Consider the following 21291-nt stretch of genomic DNA (forward strand, 5'->3'; position numbering starts at 1 on the left):
CTGTAGAGAAGTAGAAAAGAAATTACGTTCAAAATTAGGACGTCTTGTAAACGTCGAGGAGTGTCTTGTATCGCGCAGCTTCGGTTTGCACGGCACGTATTCGTACCCATCGTTCGATTACTGCGTTTTAGGCCAAATGGATGCCAATAGACGGACGCAATAGGGAACGCACGTCAGCTACAGGTCGTCGACGTACATATATGTACTTACCGACGCACGTTAGAGCCACCAATCAAAATGCCACAACATTGTATCGCATCGCGCATTGCCAGGAACATTACGCCTCCCTCCAGCGCGGCAAATGGCCGAAATGTTGCTCGTCATAGAGATAATAACACGGTGTATCTTCATTGTTATGCTTCGCCTAACGTCGCAACCGCTCTCGCCTGTCTGCCCGCGAAAACCATTTGTCTAACGTTTCGCGACGTCAAGTGGATCTTTGCGTCGCATCAAAGGTACTCAAACCTTTCGCCAATTACGCGACAGCCTGTCATCAATCATACGGCGAGCGCCGTATGGCGTTGCAAGAACGAATGTACAAGAACGATTTATTGAAGCCAGACGTGATCTTGGGGATATTTGTGGAAAAGATACAACGACGTTGCAACGGTGCTCAACGAAAGAGAAAAAACGAAGCGAGAGAACAGAGATTGATGAGGAACGTGTTTAGTTGTATGGACAAGTTGACAAACTCGTAATATTAATTTTCAGATGCATGATTTTTTAATGAAAGTTCATAAAAGCTCAAAGAGCAGAAAAATGGTTTCAATATACTTTTAAACTGGATACTATCCAAAAGATTATCACGAGGTTTCTTTAAAGATCGTTCGCAACAAAGAAAAAGTAGCGAAAGTTGGGAAATGCTATAAAACTGTTGTATAACCTTAAAAACTTTTTCTACGTATCTAAAAAATGTCTAGAGCAAGATTTTTATAAAGAGTAACTTTTCAGCTGAAAATAAGGATTTCTCTTCTGAGAATGTACATAATCATTCTCGTATATATAACATTGTTATGTAACTTAAACAAAATACAAATCTTCTTGGTTGTTCAAATTTTCGTAATAACAATAACTAAAGTCAAAAGATTCTCACAAAAGGATTCTATTCCAGTCATGGTCCTTACATCGAGTTGGCGCATTTTTGTAAAAGTATCAGGTATACAGAAAGAAGAAAAGATGTTCTCTTGATAGGACTTTTCTAAATGGTTTACAAAGCTACTGTAAGTTGTTCTCAGAGATATCTCGATTTGTTCACGTAAGTGAGGAAACTCGATTGGAAGAGCTTAGCAACAGTTACTAAACTCTTGGACTGATTGATTGCGAATACATGTAACGGCGAGAAATAGAACGATCTAGGGAAGCTCGGAGAGGCAAGTTAGCGAGGTCCACTAGTGAGAGAGTAGAGGCAACGCAGCGCGCGACGGTACAAAGAATGATGGCGACGCGGCGGTACTCACCCCCTCAGGCCGAAAGCTCTCTTTGCCAGCTCCAGCTTGAAGACGCTCGGTCAACAAGCAGCCGGAAGCTCGAGTCTCGCCCCCTTATGACGCCTGCAACGAGTAAGACGGTACTCCAGATCCCGTAGTCGCGTTTTCTTCTCACTTTCTCGTCACTCCCGTGTTAACCGTGCTTTCTTACGTGACGTGACGGCGACTCGCTTAAGTTTAAATAAGAAAAAAACAGGGGAAGAACGGGAGAAAGAGAAACGATCGGTGCTCTTCTTGAATTTACTCAACGGACCGTGACAAGACTGCAAACGCGTTCGATCGGAACGAATGTCGGACGGTGGGGACAACAACGCCAAGGCACACCTCGTATGTCTCTTGAGAAGGAGAGAAAGATAAAGAGCGAAAAAGAGAGAGAAAGAGAAGGAGGTAGCGGAGGGATAAGCTAATTTTAGAGTTAAGGATCTCCGTGTGAAGTGGAAGAGAGGACAGCAAAGGAGCGAACGCACGAGTACAATACATTGCGCGCATCGGAGGTTGCCTCGCGCGAACGAGGGACAAGCGAGACGATGAAGAACGCATGATCTTGGGACACGCAGCCAGAAAAAAACTCGATCACTGACCAATCGCCATTCGAAGATTTACCTCTCGGTAAATAGAGACCGCCATCTCGGCCAACTGGGGCCATCGTGGATGACGCTAATAGACCTCTTAGATGGAACATCTAGTCGTCGATTGAAGCGTTTAATGTCGGGCTTGCGTGACACGGTGCTATCAGCTTAACCGTGTTCTCTAATTACGCGTATCTATTGACGATCGAATTTATCAAACGATCTTTTTTCCTTATCAATACTTTTCCTATAAGCATCTGATACGCATGCCTCGATAGCAATTGCGCATTAAACTAATCATCCTATTATTCAGAATTTTCTCCAATTAACCAGCAAATCTATCATATAAATAGACGGTTAATGAACGGAATTTAAAAACCCTTTGAGAACTGAGAAGATTTCTTGAAGACAATTTTCCAAGAAGACATCGTTTTTATCAACCTATTATATCACAAATGATGCTCGCCGTTTACGGATAACGATTTACTATTTAACGTATCTTTCCATTTTCTCTTCGCAAACATCGTAATCGAGAAATTCTGATTGTTAGAAAAATTGAAGATTTCTGCGAGCTACGCCGAGATCTTCTGTTTTTCTAACAAGCACGAATGGTTCCTACGAGGCGACGTAATGAAGAGCTAGAGATCCAACATAAATCGCGAGGGGCAATGGCGGCGACAATGGCAAACGGTAGGGAAGAACCGGACTGGATTAAAGGGAGATAACTACATCGTAATCGCCAATCCAGAGATTTCCCATGAGAAAGCTATTACCGCTCGCAATCTCCGTACGAAGGAAGAAATTATATTCTAGAAAAACATGTATCGCGTTAAAAAGTGGATCGCAATATGTTTCCGTCTCTTCGATCACTGGCCCATCCTTACAATCAAACGTGAAATCCTCATTGCAAAATACTAATGTCTATAGCTGAATACAGACCTGCTCGACGGGATTGGTGGTTACTATTATATTAGAGTTTTCCATTCCCAGTCGCCCGAGCGCAAATTTGCATTTCAAGTGATTCTCTATCTGTGTATCGTCCTATTTCGCGTTTGGTTTATTGGCCCAAAGTTAGCTTATTTGCACCTCTGGTATAGCGCTAGAGCAATGTCGGACTTTCGTCGATGCTTATGTGAGAGTACAGTAGACAATACAGACGCTAACGCGACCTTCGCTCGTCCGTTTGCGTGTTACTTCGCTCGAGTGACGAATTAGGGGATACGACCAATAAATATCCGTGTCATCGCACACGCGAGAAAAATGGGTTATTCCAAAAAATTGCTTTTTACTTAAAAAAAAAAAAAAAAAAAAAAACTTTAACACTGAGCTGCTCGAGCCAGCCAATTATAATCGAGTTCTATTCTCTTATTTAAATAATAGTGAATTCGGTCGGTTTACACTGACACTGAATTCATATTGCATTAAACTGTATAAGCACAGCGCTAGGTCCAATCCGCATTAACCTTTCTCGGTGCAACACTGTAATCGTCTAGTTTTCCACTGAATCCCAATGATGGCAAAAGCTATACTAAAACGGTGTATAAATATTATGTGCAATTATACAGTAGAAATATTAAAAATCATATGTATTATATATATATATATATACAAATGCGTGCTCCTATGATAAAAAGTGGGGACATTCATTAATAATCATCCTGCATATAAAGAGCAAGGTAAATTTTATAATTGCAAGTCCCTCCGTCTCTTCCCTCCTTTGTCTCCCTATCCCTCCAACCCTCCATTTATCCATCTCTTCATCCCTCCGTCTCTCCGTCCCTTCGTCTCTTTGTCCATCCATCTCTTCCGAGAGGGAGAGGAAAGGAGAGAGGGAGAGAGGAGAGAGTGAGAGAGGGAATACGACGAGTGCAGCAGTGCAAATGTTCCCCGAACAGGGGCATCGATCGAACGCGTTGCATTGGGAACATCTGCACTCAGTGTACACCAGTGCAGGCGACCAAATTCGCTTTAAGTGTGACCGCAATATTTTGTAAATAAAATAAAAAAGAAGAGAAATATTTTAAATAATCGATAATAACCTGAAATCATTCGAGGAACTTTCGATAAAAGAATACCACGAATACCTAAAAATTTGGCATAAAGTTTTTCCACTCTACAGAATAAAAAATAAAGTGATGTAATGAGTTACGTAATTCGGAGAACAATCCACGCGAAGAAAATTTTTCAGTTCTTTCATATCGCGACGCTTAGAGTTACGACAAAGCACTTCAGGGTGAAGGGATTCTTTGAAGTCACGTTTTGCTCAGCTAAAGTCGTCGCGGAGGAAGCAGGAAAGCTGCGGGAATGATAACGCCGCCGAGGAATTTGCCTGCATCGTCAAACTTATGGCAGACGTACATTGTTTCGCGTTCACTGCGCATTCCCGGATCATGCTGTCGAATTTTCTCCCGTGGATTAACCATGAGACGGACTGTCTTTCTCGTTAACGCAATTAACAAGGGAATCAGTCGGTTGACCTTTGATCGTATACTTAATATTGCGTTAACAAGGAAATAATTCTACCCGAATTAAGTTTTACACGATGAAAATTCAACGGCAATCGAAACTATAATAAACGCAAATAAGCACGGAATGAATTTACATACATTCGAGAAATTCCGTACTATCAATAATCTGATAGTAACTAATGTGACAAGATTTTCTTAATGAACAACCGAGAGTTGGCAGCGGTCGATCGTGAAAAGAAGTAATAGAAACCATCGATCATAAACAAATTCCATTAAACACGATGTATGTATCGTATTTGGCGAGCATTTACAGGCTCTCAGCTAAAGACGAAGGTCAGAAGCGAGAAAAGTCGAGACGCAAAATGGTTGGCGACTTAATATACGAAACGTTAGACCGCAATATTTCGCATTGTACACAATTTTCCCGGAAATTTGTGACTTGCCGCGAGAGGAAACGGAGCCGCGGATTAAAAATGAAAAGGTAGAGAGAACGGCAGGAAATTTAAGTGTTTAATCGTTGAAGGGGCGGTCTAAATCGGGGCCCTATTAACGCGTCGCGACGGTCGTGGAAAAACTAATTTTAAATCTAACACGGTGTTGTGTAGGTAAACACATCGACGTGTCGCAAATATCCCAGAAGGGTGCGTTCATCGCACGGCAGGATGGATAATCGATTAAGTCGAGGTATATCCACTTATCCGCTCGCTCTCACACCCCGCAGAGCGCAAATTCCAGAATCTCAAAGAGGCGGTATACGAGGTACACCTTAAGACGGGATGGATACGGCGCTCAATTTGTACGGATCCTTGGCTAAGCCTCCAAAGTGATAACCGATCTACTAGGTGCAGCCGGGGCGGATCACCAAGTTCCGTAACACGACCCGTTACCTGCAACTTACCCTCATATTCCTTCCCAGTAGACACGCTTCGACGAATAATTACCGCTCACTTATCTATAGCGGCGAAGCCATAATTCTTCCCGTGTCGAAGCTTGCGCTTCTATTGCGTCGCGGTATGAAAAATGTAAGAATTAATCGCGAAACTGCGTCATTAGATATTTCTGATATTTCACGTAATACGTCATCGTCACAAAGTTAAATCATTACGCAATTCAGTGAAAAATATTATTGTTGTTATAGACCATTATTGTAGAATTATTTTTATAGATTTGGATGCTTAAATGCAGCATCTTTGGAAAAGTGTTACTCTCTAATATCCACTCCATTTCTGTTCTTGCGTATACAATTTTTGCTGTTACACTCTTCTTCAATAAAAAGAGTTGTTATTATTAAATTGGTGTTGAAACGAAAGAAATGGCCGCACGTCAAATAATTTACCGGGAAAGTTTAACGCACGGAAACGGCGTGCCCAAAGTACAGTACGAAAATTGGTAGTCGTATTCAGTGGACTTGACGTCGGATGAGGTGCATCATCGTATTACATCCGCGTACGAAACCACGTCGTGTCACCTCGAGGAGGAGAAGGAGGAGGAGGAGGAGGAGGAGGAGGAGAGTACGCGTGCACGAAGTAGGGCGTGCCGCCGTAATCTCAATTCAATTTGAGAGCACGTCGTCGCGCAACGTGGAGTCCCTTTTCGTGATAATCTCCGCCGGAAATACTAGACGGCCGAAACTTCGCGACTAACGCGATTTTCAAGTAAATTTCACTCGCCGACGCTGCCATTAGGATGACACGCCATAGCTCTTAGCCGCCGGAGTATCAGCGCGCGGACTCGCTTGCACGTGTACCCGTCTTTCGCTAAATGCGAACGTTCGAGAGGAATTAACAGCCGCGCGACATTATCATCGTGACGTCAATATTTCACTTGGAAATTATTTGAATCCCAATTGCGATGTGTCGGTTATGATAATCAGTAGGCGATTATTAGGCAAATCGGATCGGATTGAATAAACAATTTCATAATAGCATTACAATTGATACGTCGAATTATTATTGTTGTAAGACCGTACCGCAGCTGGTACACGAGTATATCGTCCCGTCAGGCTCGGAAGGATTAAAGTAACCAGACACGGTCAACGTGCTAAACGAATTAGTGCCACGAACGTGCGTCGTGAAAAATGCAACCGCTATGCCGCTCGACAATTTCTCTTTGAAATGAAGACCAAAAAAAAAATATATATACGTATAGAACATATGTTATTGCGTCGTTCAGAGAGCTTGGTAGCAAACCTCGTTGCAAAACAAATAGTACACCGACGGAGACATCGCCGAGGAAGCGGTACATCTTAAAAGTCCCGTGGCTGGGATCCTTTTAGCAAATTACGAAGTTATCGGAAAACTCTCCCGAAGGGGGACACGCCTCGCGGCATTATATTTAATAACGTCCAATAAACGTTACTCTCCGCCACTGCTTTTTCTTCTCCCATTTTTCTCCTCTTCTTTTTTCTCTCCTACCTCACTCGCCCCTTCTCCGTTTTACCCCGCTCTCGTTTCTCACCGCTGCACTTTCTCTCTCTCTCTCTCTTTCTCTTTTTCGCTTTCAGCGTGCCGCTATATAATGTTTTTTACTTGCATCGTATTAAAATGTCGTATTAAAACGATTGATTTTGTTCGCAATGTCGCCGTCTCTTCGCAGAGATTGCTCTGCGCCGAAAAACCGATATCGACCATTTTCAGTCTGAGCGCGAGTCGAATAAAACGGCCGCCATTAGCCCGAAAGTCCTGCGGCGTAACGCAGGAATTTGTACATCTACACCTGGTTTCGAAAATGGTCACAAAGTTTGTAGTTTTCGCGACGATCACGCTAACACGTTGCAACACGCGATATTCTCTTCACAGCGAACGCGAATCCATTGAATACGTGAATCACGCGTTGCAGCAAATGCATCGTATTTCATTTGATTTTTTTTGACAATTGTTTTGTTATTCGATAATTTTATTGCACTATAGACAATAATTTTAATAATTTACTAAAAATTGACAAGTCTCTTTCTTCCATTAAACAAATTTTTATAAAGTTAATCTTAAATACATTTAATTAAATATATTATAGAAAATGAATGATATTTCGTGCGCTGTTTATTTTTTCCATTCTAAAAACAAAATACCCTCTTGAATGAAGATTCTATTACCTCGTGATTCTAAACTCTGCACGGTAAAAACCGTTTTTCTACATTCCTTGTTAAAATCTTAAAATAAGTAATGAATCGTCGACATGCGAGATCTTTTCCATCTGGAGCAAAGCGATCGTGAGTCAATCGTTTATCCAATGTACCGAAGTGAAAATGTTTTCGGCCACGATAGGAAAGCGCGGAACGAAATCTCGCGTGCGAAAAGTTAGCGAAAGGGAGCAGTCGTACGGAACGAAACGAACCGGTGTAAGATACGGTGCGCCAGGATGGGACAGTGATGTGCAGCAGTATTTATAGTATGGATTGTGTCTGCTTGGCAGCTCGCCATCAGATGAACGGCTCTCCCGAGAGCCCTACGCGAGACACGGACCAAGCACCGGCACGTACGAAGTGCTATTGATAACTATTGTCTCCGCATTTATCCGCGAATCGCTTATTTTCTCGCGATCTTTAGATCACTGTCCCGAAAACCGAAAAAGAAAAACGCTTTACTTTGCGCGAGAGATCGACGACTGGCGGAGGCTCTCTCTCTTTCTCTTTCTCTCTCTCTCTCTCTGACCCCGGACCGGTCTTTTTTCCAGACCCGGATAGCTACCGCGGCGGGGATGAATCACGACGATCGGGTCCAATCGGTACTCTCGTTCGCAAGCACGACCTGGCTTTTATTAGACTGGCTGACACCGAGGATCACTGCCAAACTAGGATCGCGCGAACAATAGCTTCCACGTATCGTCGCGGCCGGGCGAAAATAACCACAGTTGCCTGCACTTCCTATCGCACTCTTTTTGCATCAAAGTTGAAGCAAAGAGAGAGAGAGAAAGCAACGATAGAAAATGGAAGAGAAGAGAAGAGAGGGCGAAAGGAAAATTCCATCAATTCTGGTTTAAAAAAAGGATTTGCAATGGATAAACGAAATTGGAAAACATGTATGTGTACAGTAAGTTTAGATATATAAATGGTTTTAAAGCTATGGAAGGATAGAATAAAAAAAAAATTATGCGTGTAGAAACGTTTCTGAAACAAGGCACACACTGTCTTTATTGCGGAAAGCGAATTGGCGATAGCGCAGTTTTAGGATTTCAAGATAATGCTTCTGGAAATATTTATCTCGCGGTCGCGTGCCTAGAATCCATTTCTGTCGTCCAAGTATCTCATCCCCCAGCTTCTAAGATTCCCAGACGACTCCAGAACATGGCGGATCAATGATCTATTTGCTCCATCCCGCGTGTGCTGTACGACCCGTGACGCGTCAATGGAATTTTTATTATGTGCAAAATACCCAGAATTTTTGTGTCAAAATAAATGTCCAAAATCTGAGAAGACACCTCGTATCTTAATATCTCATTTCAAAAAAGATTTTAAAACTCGCTATTTCATACGCAGCGTGACTTTACTTTTTCGTAGAGCGGAGAGAAACGTGTTACGTTGTGAAAAACCATAATGCTCCGCGACATTGCGTCATTCCCACTTGACAATAACATAGAGAAAGGAAGAGAGAAACAAATGCCTTTTGTAAATTTATACTAATACTATACAGAATCCGTTTTTCCTTTTTAAAAAAAATAGGGATCGCAATGTTTTTTTTTTTCTAAAGTGTTTTAAACCATACTTTTACCTTCCCCCTACGTTTATTAAAAAAAAAAGAAAGAAAAAAAAACTAAGCGCGCCATCCGTGCCGACCTTTACCTACACCGAGTGCAGCATCGCCATTGTTACCGTTTTAGCTTTTTTCATCGATTACCGTTACCCCAAAGAGGGTGTCCCCGCGAAGCTTAACGCCGACTCGAGAACCATCCTTGTCTGGCACATCCCCCTCGTATTCGTAGGATTAAACCCTGGCTTTAATGCCCGACGACAAGGGATTTGGACGGTAATTGAATACGGACACGTCGCCGGCACGTCGCGGTTAAAAGTTGCAAGTATTTGCTATCGCTATTCGCGTAGTCTCGTTCGGCCTGTCCATCAAAGTGCGACTGGCCTAATTGACGTAAAATTGGACCGTTCCAAGTCCAGTCGTCGGACCCCTTTAATTATGTAAGATGGCGACAAAGTGTCTTCGGCGCATGCATGTTAATTCTTTCTGAGTGAGCCGGCGAACGGAACCGGAAGCAATGGCCCCTTTTTGTGCTAGCTGGCCCGTGCTTAGGTACTCGCCCGTCGATTCGGCGCGGGATTCGGTTTTGATCTGTCACGTGGAAGAAACCGATCGCCCTCAACCGAGTATTCACTGTCAAGCCCCGAGTGGATGAAGATCATTCGCTCGTAGCTCGTACTCGACCGTAAAAATATCAAATGGCCACCACATTTCGGGGTCGCATATACGGCGGGAGAGGGGGAGAGGGAGGAGGAGGGGAGAGAGGCAGACCAAATAGTAACGGCACGTGTACGATTCCTGTATTTCGCCGACGCGACGGACGTGTCGAGATTCCATACCTGCATGACGATTAACGAAACGTAATTTCGGAAACGATATTCTCGCGCTATTCTCCGATGCGGGATACGATGCAGTTTGCCAGAAACATTTAATTGCCGCTCTGCCAAACGACCCTCTTGTGACGGCAGATGAACGCAACAAAAAAAGAAAAATGGTAACGAGCGTATTAACCGAAGCACACGCGCGTGTTGTAACAATTACAAATTACCGACGATTTAAACCGTGCGTCGTTGCAGCCCTGCAGCCCTGCAGCCCCGTTGATTCCGCAGCATTCGTTATAGTCGCAGCTTTAACATCATACCGAACGTTGAAACCCGCTGGAGCGATTCCCAGGGATGATCGGTGCATCCTGCGGAGAGAGCGAGCGACATTCAACGTGGACGAAAGATAGGTCAGGCCGTAAAAAACCGCGCGAAGCGCACACGGTTTATGCATGCATGTGGGGACGGACATCCATACGCGATTCGCGAAGCGGATCACTCCTTCTCTCTCTCTCTCTCTCTTTCTCGCTTTCTCTCTCTTTCCCTGGCATCGATACTGCTTCAAAAGGAGCAGCCAGGTGAAGTGTATGTATCCCGCGTACTCGGCTTGACGCGGCGCGGCGGAGGCCACCTTCGTGCACGCACGAGTAGTTCAGGTGGCATCGATAGCTCGCGCAAAGCAGTTATTTTTAGTTCAATTTGAACGCTCGAACGGCACCATAAAGCGAGAGAACGCCACGTACGTTATAATACGACATAACCGGCAGCGCGGGAGGAGGGAGAATGGGGAACGGGATCTCTCGGGGAGATTTTCGCGCGAGCTCGCGGACAAGCGTCGCCGGTATCGTTAAAAGCGTCAATTATAGTTACCGCGCAGCGGAAACTTTCGCGCCTCGGACACGGCGAGAGGGTATTTTTTTCAACGCGGACGGGCGCGTGCTCATGGATTACATTATAATTCCACAAAACGCAAATTCCCCCGTCGCCGTCGTCCTATCGGGCATAAAGATGGCCGTTTATCGCTCCGGTCCCCCTTTTCTAACCCCCTTCCACCTCCCTTCGAGGACGAACGTCGCGCGGATTAACTCGTAACTGCTGACGTTGATAAACTCCCTCGGTCGTGTAAAGCGTTAAAAGTTGAGAAAGCTGTTTCGCGCGAGCGTTCTTCCGAGAAAAGAGAAAAATTCTATCGAAATACTTTATAAACTCTATATTCGACGAGATATCGTGTGGGCCGTTATATACTGCCTACCGCCTCCAACCGCCATTTATCGTCGAACGCCAAAGTATTTCAACAGAACGATTCTAACCGCGTTCCGATGGATCCTGTGAAGTAGACACGACATTCTGTAATATGAAAAAAATACATAGTTTTAGTGGCACTTTCCAAAGCTTGGTCAGAGTTCCAGAGCTTTTTATAAAGATAATGAAGAGTGCTGCATTTTTATTCCCTCTCCCTTCCCAAAAAAACAAAAATAAAAAAATGTGCTAACTTCGCCAAACTAGCCAAACACCTTTTTCTCTAAAGTTCAAGAAAACAATAAATATTAGCATCTTTGACAAAAGTTCTAGTTAGTACTATCAGAGTTCTGTCGCTACAAATTAAAAAAAAAATGTACACGATTAACATTTTTTTTGCACTAAAATATTAAACATACCACGACACTTGGAAGCAAGTATCGTGCTGCCAATTTATCGCAGTTCCAGCAATACTTCTCGCCAATTCTGGGTGAGATCTATGCTACGCAATCATTTTTAAAAATAGTTCTGGCGATTGCATTTTTAAAAATAATTTTTTAATACGAATCAGCACGACACTTGAACAAAAAAGGTACTGCCTAGTATAAGAATATTTAATATTATAATTTAATATTAAAATATTAAACGGCATATTCCGATGAAGTCCGATGAAATCCTACAAAGTCCAGCGTAGTTCATTAAATCCGGTAAAATCCAATAAAGTCCGACGTAGTCCAATAAAGTCCATGACAATCCGTCTAGTAAAGTCCGATAACAATCCGTGGAGTTCACGAAGTCCGATGAAGTCCCGCGTAGTCCAAGAAGTCTATGACAGTCCGTGTAATCCGATAAAATCCAGTGAAGTTTTGAAGTTAGAAGTCTTTAAGTTTTTAAGTCAGAAATCTTGAATCTCGTAGTCCGGTGTACACCCATTTTCTGAGTACACTTAAACAAAAAGGACCTCGCTGACTATTTATCGCATTGTCCAAATGTGGTGATTTGTCCAATGAAGTCCGATATAGACCGATAAAGTCCATGGCAGTCCGTGAAGTCCGATGAAGCCTACAAAGTCCGATGAAATCCAGTGAAATTCGACAAAGTCCAGTGTAGTTCATAAAAAATCCGATAAAATAAAATCCATAAAATATGAAGTCTGATGAAATCCGACGTAGTTTGATGAAGTTCATAAAGGTCGATGAAGTCTGATGTAATCCAATGAACTCCATGATAATCCGGTGAAGTCTGATGAACTCTTAAAGTCAGAAGTCTTAAAGTTAGAAACCTTGAATCTTCTAGTCCGATGTACACGAATTTTCCGAGTACACTTGGATAAAAAGTGTCGTGCTGCCTGTTTATCGCAGTGTCCAAATGTGGTGATTCATCCAATGAAATCCGATAAAGTCCGACAGAGTTTGATGATGTCCATACTGTAGTCCGGTAAAATAAAATCTAATAAAATGACGAAGTCTGATAAAATCTGACGTAGTTCAATGAAGTCTATGACAGTCCGACGAAGGCCGATGAAGTCCGATGTAGTCCGATAAACTCCATGACAGTCCATGTAGTCCGGTGAAATCTTGAAGTTTTGAAGTCAGAAATCTTGAATCTTCTAGTCTGATGTACATGCATTTTCCAAGTGGTACACTTGGATAAGAAGTGCTGTCTATTTATCCAAGTGTGACGGTTCCTATACTAAAAAATTACTTTTAAAAAATGCAATCGCTAGAACTATTTAAAAAAATAATTGTATAGCATAGAACTCTGCCAAAACTAGCGAAAACTGTCACTTGAATTGCGATAAATAAGCAACACGATCTTTTTATCCAAATGTCGTGGTATGTTTAATATTTTAGTGCAAAAAAATATTAATCGTGTGAATTCTCTTTTTAAATTGCAATCGGTAGAACTCTGATACTAATTGAAATTCTTGTCAAATATATTAATAATTATTGTTTTCTTGTACTTTAGAGAAAGAGGTGTTGTGCTAGATTCGCAAAGTTAACACATTTTTTTTTTTTTTTTTTTTTTTGATGGGGGAAAAATGCAAAACTATTCGTTATTTTTATAAGAAACTCTGAAACTATAAAAAGTGCCACTGGAACTCTATGTATTTTTTCCATATTAATACAATATCGAACTAACTTTATAGATTCCGTTCCGATTCATACCTTTAAATCTCGATCATCTATTTAACAGGGAAATTAACAATAGTGGTAATAACATTATCGAATTTCTTTATTAATATTTAATAGCGAGGCGAAATAAGTAATTTCCTAAACTGGATTCAACATTTAAATCACGTTTGTGTCTACGTCTTTTTCGAGACTCATAACGATAGTATGCCGTGCAAAAATAAAACCGGAGTACTTCAATTATAGAATGAACAGTGAACACCATAAAAGGAAATCTATTTAATAAGCGACATATTGTTAATATTTGTCAAAACTACATTCTACAATAATAGCAAGTAAAAACATGTCATGGAAAGAGAGATTAAACGTATGTACATAATTGTTACGTAATAAAAAAAAAAGTAATTGATGTTCAAATCATTTCCTTGATTTAAATAAATATCAGCTAGTATTAATTGTTTTTAAGCATACAAAATTTCTTAATCAAGAAAATGACGTTAAAATAAATTTATGTGTTCTTGAACGTAAAAATTTTTTTCAATGTACTAATTTTTTTCTCTGAATAGAATGATTTCACTAGTATACCTATAATTTTTTTCTTTTTAACACGTACAGAAAAATGTTCATTCTTCTGGTAAGAAAATCGATTACCCAATTTGTAGTTTTATGTTTTTAAATAACAGTTTTATGTTTTTAAATAACAGTTATCTTTGCAAAGAATATTTCTTCTTAACAATAATCTTTAAATACACTTACAATTTATTATACTTGAAATAAGAAATGTTCTTGAAAAATAAAGATTTGTGTATACGCAGAAAAATATAAACTTGAATTAAGTAGATATTACTTACTTCATAAGTTCATCATAAATATCTTTATTCAAAATATATTCTGATTCTTAGTAATTTACTTCAATCAATTAAGTCAAAACAAAAATTTAATTTGCTTATTTTTCTGACTTCTCTTCGACATAATTTTACGATATTCTTCGAAAGATTATAAATTTTTTTTTCAATATATAATAATAAATATTTCTAAAATTTGAGTTATAAGTATTTTGAGGCAATTACCAAGAAAATTTTTGTTAAATGTAATTGTTACGAGAAGAAAAAATGTAAATTAAATAAACACTTTTCTCGACAATAGAATTAATATTTTTCTGTGTGCATAACGTGTCGAAGCGTATTGAATCATACATGGGAAAAACAATTCTGCTGAAATACAAATCTGAAAATAATAATGTCGAACCATTACAAAAATTGCATCGGATGTTTAACTTGATAGAATGTCAAAACTGTTTGCATCAACGTTATCATGCTAGGGTGTCCTACATAATTATTTTGATAATCCAATATAAAATTATTTTCTGATTTGCATCTAGCTAAATTTTTAGATATCGCAGTAAAAATTTAGCCAGATACATATTAGAAAATAATTTTATGCTGGACCATTAAAATAATTATGCAGAGCGCTTTTGACATTCTACCAACCAAGTTTATTAAGTATCCGATACAATTTTTTCAATCGTTCGTAACATAAATATTTAGAGATTTGTATCTCAGCGAAATTGCTCTTTCCGTGTAGAAAATCCGCGATATTCCGGAAGCGGAAAGGCTGTTCCTTCATCAGCGTTTTTCCGCACGCGCGCGTTCGGTCAGGCTCGCCAGGCCTCGCGCACGTTACGCGGGCACAAATCAAAATCAATAAGCCGATTATTGGCCGCGCCGAGCGGAGATTACGCCGCTTTGAATTGACACCTCGACGAGGAGAAGTGAGCCTCGCTGGGCGCGATTCAATCCCGCGGGCTCTGCCGACAGGCGGACATCCGTCCCAGTTCCTTTTTCTACACGCGCGGAGAGGAGTCGGCTACGAACAAAACGCGAAGGAAAATGACGCTATTCGCGTGTGTTCGCGCGTTACTCGCGGACGTGGAGGGATATCCCGTCTTCGCGCGGAACAAACGAGCCTCGCGCGATGCGCATTCAGTCGGCCGTGAAAGACGCGAAAAAGGCTCGTTTTCCGCGTAATTTCATCCGCGCAACGCCGCGCGCGCGGCAACGCGCGATTTTCTCTCCATGCCGAAAGAGAATTTATCAATAGCGCCTCGCGCGAGCGTCGCGGTGCCGCCGCCGCGCGGCGCCATCGTACGAGGCGTCGCGATAAAACGAGGCGAGATGATTGCTTAAAAATAAAAGATAAAAAACGAGGAAAAAGGGAAACGCTCGAACGTTATTTGGAATTTAATACGCGCAAAATAGTACGGTGATTCTTGTAAATGTGTGACTGCGAAGGAATAAATTTCCCCATTTTGCGCACTGTTGTGAACATTTAATATTTAATTTCAAATAAGGCCTATTCGGTCATAGCTACATCTTAGTGTATTATATATACGTGTGATTTTATATACTCTCTCAGACTCAATCAAACTGCGCGCCGTTACTTTCGGTCATATAACACAGTTATGATAAGAATCGAATAAGAGTTAGTAATATCACTTTTATTGAATTAAAATTAATTTAATAATACTTGATGCTTACTAGCATCTATATTAACCCTTTCCCCCCCTGAAAAAACTGTAAAGAATTTAATATTAATTTTAATATTTAATTTTTGTAGAGGATACAGTAGAGTCTCCTTAAATTGGGACCCTCTAATCTTTGCATTCCTTCACACGCACTTTCACAAACGCTAATATCATATCCCTTCCTCACCACAGCACGAGTCTACCAATCACTGTGTACTTTGCTCGCGCAAATATTCTACTATAACTTTGGCTTTCCGCTCTTATCGCCCCATCAGTCAAAATTAAGGAAACTCTACTGTATTGAAAGAAGTGTGTTTGTAAATAAATATCGCTACCACGGTATTTCAGATTTATTGACGTTTTAACTTTGTTGTGTGTTTTGTAAGTACAGAAACACACGGTGGATAAAAGGATGCGATATTTAGCGCCTTGATGGGGCTAACGTCAAGTAGATTTTTCTAATCAAATTGCAATCGCTTTTCAGGCTGTCAAAATTTTCAGTACAACACTACAAAAAAGAGAGAGAGAGGAAGAGAAAAATCCTCCTAAATTACGAGTACAAATGCTATTTCGGCCGCAAAAATCTTTATAAAAGATTAAATAATAAATTTATCAAGAAATTTACAAAATCTTTCTAATCATCAAACACAGAGGTAATATAACGGAAATAAAATCTTCTTAGAACGAAACCATTGCATGTTCATCAATGTCTACATTTTCCCGTAAAGAATTAATTATTAAGGAATTAGGGATAATGAGAGAGGACAATCTGACATTATGCCCTTAAAGACATTGTCTCGTGTTAAAGTACACGAGCCTATTTCACGATTTCCATTTTCTACCGTTTAGATAAAATGGGTCAAACAATGGGCAGAATGCCTGAGACGTGGACTGGTATTCTGGAGGAAAGAGATCGCGTTTTACATTGGAGTTCGGAAGTCTTGGCTAGGGTGCAGGATAACGTTACGAACGAAGATACCTTCCTCATGGACTACGACGACGACAAGATCGACAATAAAATAGAAATATGGATCAAAACTAATCAAACACAAGTTGAGGAGACGTTTAAAAAATTCCCGAACGCGTCACTGTCACTCAAAAATGTAGTTAATGCTGGAATCGAAAAGGTGATTCGATGCACAGAGAAAAAAAAGATTTATTGAAAACTAAAATATTTAATTCGACACGTTCAATATTGATAATAAATGTTGAGTTAATTGATTCTTGGTTGAAAAATTTAAATGGTTGACATAAATGAGCTACACTCAGAGAAAAGTTTCTTTGAGTGCGATGATGCTTTATACAGTTTAGACGACACTTTCGAACCAATCGCGCGCGATTGGATATTTAGCCTTTGAGAAATTATTGTTCGACTCCACTGAAGAAAAAAGATTAGTAACAGCTATCTAATGTCGAGTGAAACAACACCAATTAAACATTTGATTAATATGACAAAAATAATTTTATTTTTCTGAATATTTAACAATTATTATCAAATTTAGTAATATTTACAAAATATTTGAAAAAGTAAAATTATTTTCGATTACATTAAAACCAAATATTTAATTATTTAATTTTATTTCGCCCAACATTTGACAGGTATTACAAAACTCTTTTTCTCAATATTCTATTGTGTGATCCTGCGCAGGACATTTGACCAACATTGAAATATAGTAAGATGATATAATTAATTCCTGACTCACCGACCCGATGCGCAACGAGCGGAGTTACTCTGCCACGAAGCTGCGTTGATACTGTAACATACAAACATAAGATTTAAATTTAAAACTGTGCTCAAAATAATCGATATTTCAAAAAGTTAATTCTTAATATCGACTTAATATTTTCAGTTCCACTATTTATGTATTTGATTTAAATATATAAAATACTTGAATTTCAATTTAAGCATTTATATATTTAGCTTAACTACATATACATTTAATTTAAATACATTAGTTTGAATGCATGAACTAAACAAATTCAATCAAGTTAAAAAATTTAGTCAAGTTAACAACTTTTTTTCTCAGTGTATTAATTTTGTATAAATAAGAAGTTATATTTACCCCAAGGTTGCTCCGCTGAGGCTCGATGCTTATCCCAAGCCTCCTCCTCCTCTCACAATCAGATTCAGGTTACAGAGCCTTCTCGTCCCGGAACACTCGCGAATAATACACTAAAATTACGCCGTGGATTAATTAAGTCCAGTTACTTTAAACGACACTCCCGGAACAAACGCGCGACGCGACGAACCGGCTGCGGTTCGTTTATTTTATAATAATTTGGCGACGATAGATATTGGCTTCCTCTCGTCGATTTTCATCTCGAGGAATATCTGTAATATTGAAGGATCACGCGCGATTGGGTACTCGGTTTCCCCTTTGATAAATTGTTCAGGTCGGTGGAAGAAAAGAGTTTGGTAATAGCTACCAAATGTTGAGTGAAATAATGCCTATTAAACATTTGATTAGTATGACCAAAAATAATTTTACTTTTCTGAATATTTAGCAAGTATTATTGAATTTAGTAATATTTACAAAATATTTAGAAAAGAAAATTATTTTTGATTACATTATAATCAAATATTTAATTATTTAATTTTATTTCACCTATTATTTGGCAGTTTTTATCAAATTCTTTCTTTCAATCACTTTTTCTTTGATCTTGCGCAGGACACGTTTACAAAATATTAATATATAATAAGAAAATTAATTCCTGACTCACCAAACCGATGCGCAATAAGCGAACTTGCAAAAAGCCACGAAGCTGCGGTGATTCTGTAACGCACAAACACAAGATTTAAAAATTACAACTGCGCTCCAATTTATCAATATTTCAAAAGTTAATTCTCTTATACACCCAGAGAAAGATTTCTTTGTGTCAAAAAGTATTTATTTGATACAAAAAAATTCGTGCACTGCTGTATGGTTAAATGTTTCTTTGACTTGAAGACATTTTTTAATTATTTCTTTTACTAGAATTAAAGAAACAGTTTGGTCGTGCAATGCAAATCTTTTTTTATATATAAATAAAAAAAATATATTTTTAAAACTAGAACAATTAAATTATTTTTTACATTTCTGTCAGTACTTTCTCTGAATTAAATAATTATCTGTTTAAATTAAACAAATAATTTGAACAAATAATTTACTTTGAAAAAAGCTAATAACGTTATTTCTTGAAATGAAATAAATTTTTATTTTTCGCAAATGCATTTTCATTTCAATTTGAAAAAAACCAAGTTACAGAAGCAATTTCATCAATTTAAACACAATTTTTCTCCGGGTATATATCTTTTCTTGTGCAACTAAATAATTGTTCTGTAGAATCAACTCAATGTTTAGTTGATTCTACAGAATTAAATATGTTGATTTTTTAACATATTTTTTTCTTAATATTTCTTTAAAAGAGATATATGCCAATTAGTACTAAAAAATCTTTCTTCTAAAAAAGTTTGTTAGATTTTGCAATGTTAAATCGCTACATGTAATGTTTAGATTAGTGAAGAAATACGAACAAAAATGAGAAAGGATTACCAACAGGCCTACAGTGACATTAAAAAATTTAACAAAAAGGTGGATGAGCTAGGAGCAAATGAAAGAAAGCTACACGCAGAAATACAAAGTTTAGAAGAGGAATGCGCGGGTGATACAAAAAAGTTTCAAAAAAAATTTGGGCCGTTGCGACTAAAAGTTTTCGATAATTTGAGAACCGGGGAAAAAATGATTTTCAAAGACAAAAGGTTGAAAAGTGATTTTACTAAACGGGTACGGTTTTCTTTTTATATCCATAAAAGCTATAACTTTTATCCATCTGGTAATCTGGTATCTATCAATTGCATTTTTTTCAGATTTACGATATTGATCATAAACACTCGGCTGAGTGTGTAAAACAGATAGATAAGTTACTCAAAGACTTCGAGAAAAATGTGGCAAAAGAAGAAACGTAAAACGATACAGACAAAAATGTCCCAACACGCGTCTTCGCATACGCGATTGCGCGCGTTAAAAAAGAAAAAGTTATTTAAATTTTTTTTTAAATATTGTCTTTTTACTAGTCAACTAGTTTCATTCAAAATCATTATGTACAAAGAAGAAAAGTTTGATGCATTAACCACGTGTATTATAAATTGACAATAAACATTAACAGAATGACAGATTCGCTAGTGAATGCTTTTGTTTGATTTCCTGTTCTCTACACAATCGATTGCGTATGTCTCGAGCAAGAAAAAGGATAACAAAATTCTCGATAATCTTTCCGTCGTAATTTGTGGTGTGAGTGACGGGAAAAGCGAAGAAAAGGAGAGAATCGAAAGCCGTCTCTGCCGTCCTGATGAACGTCCAGAATGAAGGAAAAGAAATTGGATTATACAGAGTGTTCCGAAATCATCGGGTATCTCTTTTGCTACACTCAGATTCATTTCGAATCAATTTTTCTCCGGCAAAAATGTCAAAATGTCACAAATGTGCCTTCGAATAATTAAAGATTAAAGAGAAAAACTTCGAAGCTTTGAGAACATCTGAGAAATGAGGGAGTCATAAGTTCTCCGGCAAATCTTAATGCGGATTTAATAGAAATTTAATAAGGAGCTTAGGAATAAAGGTACACAGTATTAAAAAAATCTGAACGATAAATATTGAAGGAAAATATCTTGGAAAATTAGAAGAAGCCTCTGGTGACTCAAGAACACTACATATAACACAGAGATTCCTCTTTGCTTCTCGAGTTGCGTCACAGATTCTCTTCTGGATGTGCGATCGATTGATCTGAACTCGCAGTGTCATAGAATTACGCTAGTAACGTTCATGGCTCCTTTGAGAGTCGCTGTATAGATCCTTTTACGATGCGTATCCTTGAGTCTCTCCAATCGCAATCCAAGAACGCCATACTCCAGCGACAGCGGGAGAGGAAGAGAGAATAGGTATGAATATAAGACGACGCTGGATTCTCCGTATCGGCTTGGTTGGGATAGGCTCTCCCGGAAACCCTCACGATCGGAAGAGCATGAGGGAACAAGTGGTTCGCCAGTGCTCTGTGATATTACGACACGACGATCCAGGAACGTATCCGCACGATGTAGCATTAAGACGACCACTTCTGGCATCGACACAGTTGGTGCTAAAATAGTTGAACCACTTTTAGTGATTTCCAGAAATTTCTCCGTTTAAATCGAAAATAGTATTTAATTAAACCGAATGATTCGATTGTATCGATTAACGGAATCTACCTGTTCTAATAAGATTTCTAATATTTAGCTCTTTTATCGCAGCTCATATTGGAATAATGGAATTTGTAGTGTTCACATATATGTACAGTTAATGAAAATTTCAAACATATTAACTTTAAGCCGAATACGAATGCACATTGAT

The 21291-nt window shown here is 39.1% G+C and overlaps 2 protein-coding genes across 5 annotated transcripts in view; one reads left to right on the top strand and one right to left on the bottom strand.

The window, feature by feature from the left end:
- The window catches only part of LOC105195452 (poly(rC)-binding protein 3), a 129483-nt gene that overhangs the window by 106699 nt on the left and 1493 nt on the right, over window positions 1–21291 (bottom strand). For all 3 annotated transcript variants that reach the window (XM_039455895.1, XM_039455892.1, XM_039455894.1), the window contains exons 2-3: window positions 20715–21040; window positions 18647–18699 (exon numbers count right to left, since the gene is read on the bottom strand). In XM_039455895.1, the coding sequence (XP_039311829.1) occupies window positions 18647–18699; window positions 20715–21026 (365 nt within the window). In that variant the 5' untranslated portion in view covers window positions 21027–21040. The remainder of the gene's footprint in view (window positions 1–18646; window positions 18700–20714; window positions 21041–21291) is intronic.
- Window positions 15844–20092, top strand: LOC105195451. Of its 2 annotated transcripts, XM_026137781.2 has the most exons (5): window positions 15844–15882; window positions 16410–16578; window positions 16775–17052; window positions 19420–19689; window positions 19773–20092. In XM_026137781.2, exons 3-5 carry the CDS (start codon window positions 16780–16782, stop codon window positions 19869–19871), a joined length of 642 nt encoding a protein of 213 aa, XP_025993566.1. In that variant the 5' UTR covers window positions 15844–15882; window positions 16410–16578; window positions 16775–16779; the 3' UTR covers window positions 19872–20092. The 2 variants fall into 2 exon arrangements, with proteins under 2 accessions (XP_025993566.1, XP_039311836.1); XM_039455902.1 differs by having other exon boundaries at window positions 19420–19914.

The sequence above is a fragment of the Solenopsis invicta genome, chromosome 12 (assembly GCF_016802725.1).
Source record: "Solenopsis invicta isolate M01_SB chromosome 12, UNIL_Sinv_3.0, whole genome shotgun sequence".
In the NCBI taxonomy this organism is placed as follows: Eukaryota; Metazoa; Arthropoda; class Insecta; order Hymenoptera; family Formicidae; genus Solenopsis; species Solenopsis invicta.

Excerpts from the sequence above, each read along its gene's own strand:
- LOC105195451 (XM_039455902.1), top strand. The coding sequence starts at position 16,780 with ATGGGTCAAACAATGGGCAGAATGCCTGAGACGTGGACTGGTATTCTG. Across the intron at positions 17,053-19,419 it reads TTAATGCTGGAATCGAAAAG|ATTAGTGAAGAAATACGAAC; the intron begins GTGATTCGATGC and ends TGTAATGTTTAG.